Source organism: Maudiozyma barnettii (assembly GCF_903064755.1).
Source record: "Maudiozyma barnettii strain CLIB 1767 genome assembly, contig: KABA2_01, whole genome shotgun sequence".
Lineage (NCBI taxonomy): Eukaryota > Fungi > Ascomycota > Saccharomycetes > Saccharomycetales > Saccharomycetaceae > Maudiozyma > Maudiozyma barnettii.
The window spans coordinates 1,836,783-1,847,470 of NW_024545238.1; the positions used below are offsets into that span (position 1 = coordinate 1,836,783).

The 10,688-nt window shown below is 32.4% G+C and overlaps 2 protein-coding genes across 2 annotated transcripts; one reads left to right on the forward strand and one right to left on the reverse strand.

Moving 5' to 3' along the window:
* Positions 1-981: 981 nt before the first annotated feature.
* KABA2_01S17270 (uncharacterized protein) lies at positions 982-5,211 on the forward strand (the record flags this gene model as incomplete). Its single annotated transcript, XM_041548699.1, has 1 exon — positions 982-5,211. One exon carries the CDS (start codon positions 982-984, stop codon positions 5,209-5,211), a length of 4,230 nt encoding a protein of 1,409 aa, XP_041404633.1.
* A 366-nt stretch (positions 5,212-5,577) lies between these two features.
* Positions 5,578-8,289, reverse strand: KABA2_01S17292 (uncharacterized protein; the record flags this gene model as incomplete). The annotated part of the gene is made up of 1 exon (XM_041548700.1): positions 5,578-8,289. The coding sequence occupies one exon, from the start codon at positions 8,287-8,289 to the stop codon at positions 5,578-5,580; it is 2,712 nt and encodes a 903-aa protein (XP_041404634.1).
* Between the last annotated feature and the right edge of the window lie 2,399 nt (positions 8,290-10,688).

Sequence of the window (10,688 nt, forward strand, 5' to 3'; positions counted from 1 at the left end):
GGATAATATAATTGTTTATATGTTTCTCCAATTGATCTCATTACACTTCTTTCCTTTCTAAATTATTAAAATAGTAACAGTTATGATTCTCATTAGGGGAAAGAAGTATATATAACAAATATAATAGTTTATGTTAGAAGTAAGTATTGGTATATCAGATGATCCGAAGTATAAGATATTCGATGACTATACTTTAATAGATCTTGAAAAATTGCGTAATTAAAAATTTTGTGAAATTATACACGTCAAATGGCTTAAATATCTAAATATATATATTTAGATATGCCGAAAACAAAACAAGCGAGAAATGGAAAGAGGACAAAAATGAAAAAAAAAATATTGAAGAAAATACATATTCACATACAAAAAAAAAATATAAAAATATATATATCGAATTGGGTTATATTAAAACATAAAACTTTATTTACTTTGAAACTAGGAAAGTGAAAGCTGCAACTAGATAGGATAGAATAGAACATATAATAATAATAATAATAATAATAATAATAATACGGTTTTGAAATCATTCATTTCAAGTGAAGTTTTATCACATTATAAATTTTCTTTATATAGCTTTTCACCCCCAATTATTCTAATCGCAACCGGCTAAATTTTCATTTTATCAATAAGCTGTTTTTGTAAACGAATAAGCTATATTCAATTACCTTTTTCTTTTTAGTTTTCAATTGTTTGAAATAATTTTCATTCTCAATTAGGATTGTAGACACATTGAAGCTGTGTCGTCATTATTTTTAAAAAAGTAAGAAAAGTTTTACCGTTACTATTGATATTGGGTTCGGTGTTATTTTATTATTCTAAACCTAATACTCTTTTGTTAATCTATTAATAATTTTATTTTTTATCTTCATATCATTAATTCCTAATTTTTATTGCACGCTATTAATAGCATTCATATCTCTTAATATCAAACAAGATATACTTTCTCCTTTTTTCCATTTGATAATCTAATTAAAACATATGATGGTTAGTATTACAGATTCCAACAAAAGATATGATATTTATTCTGAAATATACGGTACAAAAAGATTTGACGATACATTTAAATCAAATGATGACGAAGTTACAGCAAATGAACTGTTAAAGATTTGCAATTTCGATAATATTTTAATGGATGATATCACAAATGACATATTAGCAAATAGGTCCAGAGAGGATAAACGGTCGGAATCTGGAGATAATGCATTCATATTGTCACAGAATACCACAATTAAAAACGTACCTGATACTCAAAGTTTATCAAGTGCAGATAATACACCTGTTAATAGTCCAAGAAAGAATGGAAATAGAAACGAGAGTACATCAATGGGTTTGCAAAATCAATACTCTCATCCACAAGCCAAGTCAACTAGTACAAATCCATTCAGTCCGAATAAGAAAAAGAATAGTAACAATCATCAGAGTGCACATCCTATGTATTCATCCTCTTCTTCATCCACTGGTTCCACTCATACTTTGCAAGGCAAAAATAGTTCAAATCAAAAAGTGCAGGTACAAGTTCCAACAGATGATATATATGAAAAGACACAAACTACAAATGTAAAGAAAAATGCTTTACCAAGGAAAAAGCCTTCTCTACCACATCTAGCATTAGCTGGTCTAAAGAAACAATCGAGTTTCTCTAGTCCATCTAATACACCTACACAAAAGAAGTCCCCATTTCAGGGGTTTGGTTTGTTTCATAGATCAACATCAAGAGATTTTCAAGAAATGGGAGACGGCTCTCAATATTCTCCTCGCATACCACAGCAAAATCATGATATTTTGAATAATGGAACAATTAGAGATAAAGATTCAAATAATAACGATAATAAACATTTAACGCCGACATCAAGTTCATTGTCTTTGAATTCATCTGCATTAAAGTCGATAGCTACAAATTTTCAATCAAGAAGATCATCTCAAAAATTGGATAACAAAAACTTGACAGAACATGGTACAAATCCATTTCTTGATACTTCAGGTAGTCCGTTAGCGACATCTCAAAATGCATTTGGATATTCTGATAATAATAACTATCACCCAACCCAAGGTCATTCAAACAATATTCAACATGGTCAGAACAATCAGGTTGTTGGGCTAGGTATTAAAACACGGAGTTCATCAGCTTCTTTGGTTTCAAAGAGATTTACATCAAGCTCTGGATCTTCTTTACCATATCATCAACGTCAAAGTAGTTTACATCAGGGACACAAGAATCATTATAGACGTAGTAGTTTTACTCCACCATCCTCAACTGTTTCTGCGATTAAACAAAGTTCTCACGCAAGATCTCACTCTGTAAAGAAACCTCATATTTACCCAGCTCTATTATCTAGAGTAGCTCAAAGCTTCAGGACGATGATACGGCTTGGAGAATATAAAAAAGACGGGTTATTGTACCGTGATGCTTTTACTGGACAACATGCTGTTGATATTTTATGTGCAATGATTAGAACTAATGATAGAAATTTAGCATTATTATTAGGCAGATCTCTCGATGCTCAAAAATTGTTCCATGACGTGGTATATGAGCACCGGTTACGTGACTCTCCTTTTGAAATTTATGAATTTACAGATAATGCTAGATTTATTGGTTCAGGAAAACCAACACACGATCCACTAATGATGATGTCCAACCCATCTACTCAAACAAGTTTTACAAGAACAAGTAGCCAAGGATTGAATATGTCTAGTTCCACTTCATCGTTGTCTAGCTACCAGACAAGTTCGACGTCGCTTTCGGGTATGCCCACAAATGGGAGGATGAGCCAACAGACATTGCCATCGTCAGTCTCTGGATCCTCACAACAAAATGTGGAAGTCATTCCAAAAACAACAAATGTCAATGGTGTTTTTACTTTACTTTCAGAATGTTATTCGCCAACTTGTTCCAGGGATAAATTATGTTATTCAATTTCATGTCCCAGACGTCTAGAACAACAGGCTAGATTAAACTTGAAGCCTAATGGTGGGTTAAAGAGAAATATATCCATGGCACTAGATGACGATGAGGAGGAGAAACCTTCCTGGACAAGTTCTGTGTCTGAAGAAATTTGGAAAGATTTATCAAAAAAAGAAATTAAGAGACAAGAAGCCATCTATGAAGTTTATATTACTGAGAAAAATTTTGTGAAATCCTTGGAGATAACAAGAGACACTTTTATGAAGACTCTTGCAGAAACAAACATTATCCCTGCTGATATTAGAAAGAATTTTATCAGACATGTTTTCGCCCATATTAATGATATATATTCTGTGAATAGAAGATTTTTAGAAGCTTTGTCTGATAGACAGAAAAGTTCGCCTGTAGTTAGAGGAATCGGTGATATCATACTAAGGTTTGTTCCATTTTTTGAACCATTTATTTCGTATGTTGCTTCCAGACCTTATGCTAAATATTTAATCGAAACGCAACGGTCTGTAAACCCTTATTTTGCCAGATTCGATGATGATATGATGAGTTCATCTTTAAGACATGGTATTGATTCTTTTCTTTCTCAAGGTGTTTCTAGACCAGGGCGTTATATGTTATTAGTTAGGGAAATTTTAAAGTCATCAAATCCGGACCAGGATAAACGTGATATGGAAAGTTTAGAGAGAGCTACCGAATCATTAAAGACATTCATGAAGAGAATAGATAAGGCCAGTGGTGCAGCCCAAGATAGACATGATGTTAAATTATTAAAACAAAAGATATTGTTTAAAAATGAATATGTTAATATGGGTCTAAATGACGAGAAGCGTAAGATTGTGCATGAGGGTATACTATCGAGAAAGGAGACTGGAAAGTCAGATGCAACTGCGTCTGGTGATATTCAATTCTACCTCCTAGATAATATGTTATTGTTTCTAAAAGCAAAGGCTGTCAATAAATGGCATCAGCATAAAGTATTTCAAAGACCTATTCCACTACCATTACTCTTTGTTTCACCCTCTGAAGATATGCCTCCGTTACGAAAATATATTGGAAGCTCGCCTGCATCATCTGGTACTATTGTAAAACCTGAGTATAATTCAAATAATCCGAAGAATGCCCTCACTTTCTTATATTACGGTGCAAAACAGAGATATCAAGTAACATTATACGCACCCCAATTTGCGGGATTGCAGACATTGATCGATAAAATTAAACAAGAACAGCAGCGTATCATAAACGAGACCTCTATGATTAATATTACTAAGATTAGTGACAAGTTTTTTGATTATTCAAACAAAATAAATAGTGTGACTTCCTGTGATGGTGGTCGTAAGCTGTTACTTGCCACAAATTCAGGTCTGTATGTTGGTAATATTAAGAGAAAGGAAGCGAAAATTCAAGAAACACCAAATGATAAATCAGCGGCTAACAGTAGTAACTCTGCGAGTCAGACGACTTTCTTTTCGACTCCAACATTGTTAGTTCAAAAGAATAATATTATTCAAACTGCTATATTAGAAGAATTTAAATCCATTTTACTTCTGGTTGATAAAAAGTTGTATTCCTGTCCATTACAGCTACTTGATGTGGAAGGTAATGCCGCATCTTATTTCAAGAAACATGCAAAAGAACTGATTAACCATGTCAATTTTTTCTCGGAGGGAGATTGTAATGGTAAACGTCTAATCGTGACAGCACATAATTCTTCTCATTCTATCAAATTTTTTGAATTAGAACATCCTTTACTATCTTCTGGTAGTAGTGCAAGTAATAAAAAGAACTTAAAAAGAAAAATTACAGAAGTTGTCTTTGATTCTGAACCAGTTTCCATCTCATTTTTGAAAGCTAACCTTTGTGTTGGATGTAAAAAGGGATTCCAAATTGTTAGTATTACCCAAAGTGCACATGAATCACTATTAGATCCAGCTGACACGTCATTAGAGTTCGCTCTAAGAGACACATTAAAACCTATGGCCATCTACCGTGTTGGTAATATGTTCTTATTATGTTACACGGAGTTCGCATTTTTTGTTAATAATCAAGGTTGGAGGAAGAAAGATTCTCATATTATTTACTGGGAGGGCGAACCTCAAAAATTTGCTATTTGGTATCCTTATATTTTAGCCTTTGATAGCAACTTTATTGAAATTAGGAAAATTGAAAACGGCGAATTAGTCCGTTGTATTTTGGGAGATAAAATTAGAATGCTGCAGAGTAATACGCAAGAGATATTATACGCTTATGAGGATCTGCGTGGGTTCGACACTGTTGCATCGTTGGACTTCTGGGGTTAGTCTTTGTGAGTACCGAATACGTTTACAATACTTAAAATTGTAAGTCTTATAATGAACTATACTTTTATATCTTGCATTAGTATATTTATATACTCATATTCAATAACATTTAATCTTAAAATTTATGATTTTAATTTATTTAGTTTTTTATTGTTTTATAACAGTATGGTCATTTTCAATTTTTTGTTTACCAGAAGGAAAAAATTTCTAGATTAAGTAAGGAAATAAAATGATAAAGGTCACAAAAAAAAAAAGTAAGTTGAAGAATTTAGACTTTTATAAAAAATATAACTTGAAAAGATTACTCTGTTTTACTACAAATTTGAGCAAAAAAGAATATCTTCTATGTACCTCTACGTAAACTAACTAGCGCAATCCTGGGAATTTGCAGATAGTAAATAAATCCTCCTCCTCCCAAACAACATTCATAATATTAAATTGGTTGGCAAATGTTCTAACTCTAATGATTTCTGCCAATAGAGTTTCTTGGTTTGCAGGTTGAAACTCAAAGAGATAGTGTAACGCCGAAGAAAATGAGCTAGATGATTGGCCAATCACACATTTAACAATTACTGTAAAAACAATTCCTATTTCTAATTCCATGTACTTCTCCAAAAAAGCGTTACTGATCGGTAGGTGGATTTCTAATAACTCTGTAACCGGATTCGGTATTTCGCCAGTGTGTTTGTTTTTGAATATGGAGTCCTCTTTCTCATATTCTGTATTAGCTAATTTTTGAGTAAAAAATATATCATATTCTTTAGTGATAATTTTAATGAACTCTCCAAAATCACGTCTTATTTGATTCTTTAATATTAAATCAAATAGCACATTACCATCCGTATTGGCACTAGCAGGATCAGCAAAATCTGTAAATGCTAATCTTTCAAATGTGTTAGGTACAACACCATCCTTAATCGTCGTGTTTTCAGTATTCTCCTCTACCATTAGGAATCTCTTTAGCAAGGAGAAGGCAATTTCAACGGCATCGTCTAAAACATCTTGGAAACTAACGTCAGGGTATAAAATAGATAACGCTTGCTTATCACAGACCATATTCGGAGATATAAATATCGACAACAACGTATCCTTATGTTGCGATATCCGTTTCCTACATGCAATAATATCGTCTAAAAAGCTTTTAACAAAATTTCTTGTTTTCTGAGCCACAGCATCTTGCAAAATAATTTCTATATAGTTCTGCAGTGATATGACAGTCACTATTACATTATGAAACTGTGAGGTTGAGTCGTTAAAAAAATTGATCAAATCAAACGATACAGACAATATCTGCACCATTGATCGTATAAGCTCAAAATCCCCAAGACTAAACGATTCCTCTAATGAATATTCTCTTATAGCCATAATTTCTTCCTTGTACTTTAAAAATGATTGTAAAAAGTGTACAGCCGTGGAAGGTCTCGTTTTTTCGAATTGTTCAAATTTGAATTCGTTATTCGAATTTGATGTCTCTTTACATGCATCTTTCAAATGTTCTCGAAGAATTAAGGAATCTTTAATTTCTTGATAAAAACGATTTATCTTCCCAAATATTGAGTCATATGTTTCAATATTTTCTAAATTCAGTAAATTATCAATGATTGTTCTATCCTTTGGGTGCAGTAAAAGTATCTCACTTGTGGTTATATTTCCTGAAATATATCCAAAAAAGGGAATAAGAGAACCTACTAGCGTGGAAATAAAACATTCATGAAAACATATATCTTTTAAAGGAGGTTGCTGCTTCAATAACAAGGACCGTATATTATCTGTTGCTGATGGTAGTACGATGGACAATGTACTTTTATCTAGGCCAGTTATATCATTAAATATACGACTCAGCTTTTCAACAATTTCAAATGTATTGGGTATCTCATCATTTGGAATTTGAGAAATCATCAATGGAATATACTTCCTTTGAAAATATGTCTTGTCGCAGTATTGCAAAGTAATGACCAAGAATCTACCATCATATATATATTGCTCTATCGAAAACAAGGGCATCTCCAGTAGCTGGTTTAACCCACTGTTAATGAAAGTCTCTACAGCGCTACGGTTAAAATTTCCGTCATCACCAAATTTATCGTTAGTTAGTGTAAGTGGGAGGTTCTCTGCATGATAGGCGATACATCTTGTCACCAAACTTAACACCTGGCCATCTATATGTGTCACATTCTCCATTAACGATCGCGAATTGATCCTTATGTTTAGATGTAACAAATCTAATAATGTCTCAAACAAATTGGTTTCCATGAATTCGAATTTAAAATTTTGCAAAATGCAAATTAAAGTTAAAAATTGGAACTTGCCGAAATGATTACTCTCTAAATTTAACATTCTGTTAAGTATAACCCTTTGACCTTCCAGTGTACCATAAGGATTAAATACGGTCGCATAATTCTCGTCATTAACATTTTCATCTCTAATGAGATTAAGCACGCTGGGGACGACTGGGATCTCCTTTGCATTATTCGATTCTTCTGACTTGTAGTAATTATTCCATGGCCCAATATCATGAACGTCTCCTAAATGTGCCCTGAAATCTTTAGTCAATGGCTTGTTACGAGATATAGAAGAATTTCTAATAACTTCCCCACAATTTTTACACTTGGCTACCCGGATATGTTCATCTAGTGCAAGGAAGTGTGTCCAACACAATTTTGTACTGTTAATCAAAAATTGAATCGGGTACCAAGTTTTCACTCCTTCACGAAGAATCTCCTTTCTTGCAACAGATCTCGGTGGCAACACCACTCTTAATGTTTTTGAATGGTGGCTCGGCTTTCCAGGTTTCATATTCAGCTCGTATTCCCTTATGTGCTTTTCTCTCTCATTGTAATCTTTTGTTATATTTTTATGATTAGGACTACTGTTATCTTCATTGTTCGGATCGTAAGTATCCTCATTTGCCAATGTATCACCTTCATCTACTTTGCTAGTAGAATCAAATGATCTCTCTCTGGCTGATTCAAATTCATCAGCACTTGATGAATTCTCTCCATCAATTGTCTCTAAGACGTCTAAGGAAATATTATTCACCTCATGTTTATCATTATTACCTTCATTATCGAAGCTCATTGGTTATATACCTAAATTTATGAACCCTAAAGGAGTAGAATTTAAGATAATAAAAAAAGTTCTTCTAACAATTGATCTAGTCAATCAATCTATTTCTCGAATAAAATGTTGTTAACCAACAATATTCAATACTTTCTGCCTATTATTATTGAGAAAGAAAAGCATTATATAGTTTCAAGTATAGTACAATTAACGAAGTATGTGCAAAAAACATGTCGAATTTGTCAACTAGTACCCTTTAATTTAAAGCTGAAAAATCCCATCTGTTAACTTTAAACTTGGTTATTACTTATTTTTGTTGACAGTTGCACGATAATCATAAATTTTTCATATTATAAATTTATGTATCACGTGATTAGTTGAAATAATCACGTGATCTAAAATAAAATATTAAAAAAAATGCAGGATGCAATGAAGACGTGGGGGTTAGGGGAGAATTGCGCGGGGCATACTTTTATTAACGCCTTTCCTTTCCGTGTTTAATGTTGGGGTTAGTCGTCGAGGAAAGAACGGCGCCATCTCCCACATGTTATCTAATGAGAAACGGAAAAATATACTCACATATTAACTGATATTACGGTTTAGAAGTTATTGTAGAATCTTTGTTGTTACTTCAACGGTAGTAGGCTTCTCACCCTGACGTTTTTTATGTTATTTGAGCCGTTTACGGCAGGTTTCCATTTTATTATATGTATATTGCATTTCGCCATATCTATCACCTCGCGGGAATTTCTTAGCCATGCCACGTCTTATAATAGGAAAATGGACACTCCTTTCTTTTTCTAAATTAGTATCCTTCGTAGTTTATTTTTTATTTCTTCGGTAGAAAAGGGGATCACAGACGTCCGACCAGTAAAATGGTAAGGACGATCGTACCCATCGCAGGTAGAGGTTTTTTTGGGAAAATGACTGGAAGTTTAGATAAGAATTTATATTTTGCGTTATTTTTTAACGATTTTTCTTTTACATAATATTTTGTAAAGCATAAATTTTTAAAATCACAGAGAATAACGCGCGCGGTTCTTAAAATTTTCTTCTTCTTTTTGTTGCTATTAAATTCCTACTGCCCGTGTTGGAAGGCTGCACTGTCACATGACTTCGTGACCAATAGTAATCTCTATATCTATTCCGGTTATTCTGGTTCTGTAACTTTTGAAAGAAGAAGAGCTGTCTTAAAATCTACCAAGAACCTAGAAGTAGAAATCTTTTGTTTCTTTTGAGCGGTTAACAGAGTGTTTTGTTTTCAATTTCCGGTACGAATCCAAGAATCAGTCAAGGAAAGAAAGAGCCATACCAGAAGATTGCAATTCTCCATAGCAATAGAATGGGAAAGACATAGATAACATAATCGTTTTTGATCACCTCTTCAATCCACGTTATTGATATATTTTGAAGTCTTTCGTAGCGACGGGTGGAATAGTAATTAATCTGGAGTTTCGTACGTATAAATCTTATTAGATATTTAATTTACGTATTTTATTTTCAAATAATACCCACCTTAATGACGGGTAGAATTAGTTTTTGCCAATTATGTGGTATCGCAGCCTTCTTAATTTAATCATATTTTATTATTATCCTTTTCTTGAAATGTTTTTTTTTCTCACAGATATTTGTCTACCGATTTGACAAGAGTCTCAGTACCTTTAAATTCCATATTTACATAAATTCCAAATTAAAATAAATTCGATGCGAGATTTTAATGAGTGACATTGTCCAAGAAACGGAAGATAGGCGTAAATGGCATACCCTTCATTCACAAAATCAACTTTCCCCCATAATAATTAATTTTGTTGTACATTAAAATCTTTGGATATGTACGTATGTGTGTCTGCGTATTTTCCAACATTTCTTAGTAGCCATCAAGTTCACCATAATAAAAAAGTTTAATAACAATAATAATTATTTAATAATAATAATAATAATAGACATAGCGATGATGTGGATATTCATTCAGAGACATTGAAAATGAAAAGGATACGAGTAGGAAGATATATTAGTAAATAAATTAAGAATGATATCCTATTCTACGGGGTCCGTTCTTTCTCTCTTTCTTGATTCTTCTTTCTGAATATAATAAATACATCGAGATATATATATATATATCATAAGTCTCAATGATATTCGGTACCTCATTGATTATTTCTTGAACTTTGAACTTTCAATATTATTTTAGATTATTGGTTTGTGATATTTGATTTTGTTTAAACATCGTTACAATTTTATTTTTAATATTTTTATCTTTAGTTATATACGCTACTGTAATGGTAAAAACTTGGGAAGTTCCATCCATAATCTTATAAGCATAAAATTCTTTAAAATTAAGAGTTTATTTTTTCATCCCCTCACACTATAAACAATATCCTGTTATTTTCAAGACTTCATAAAATAAATTATTAGCC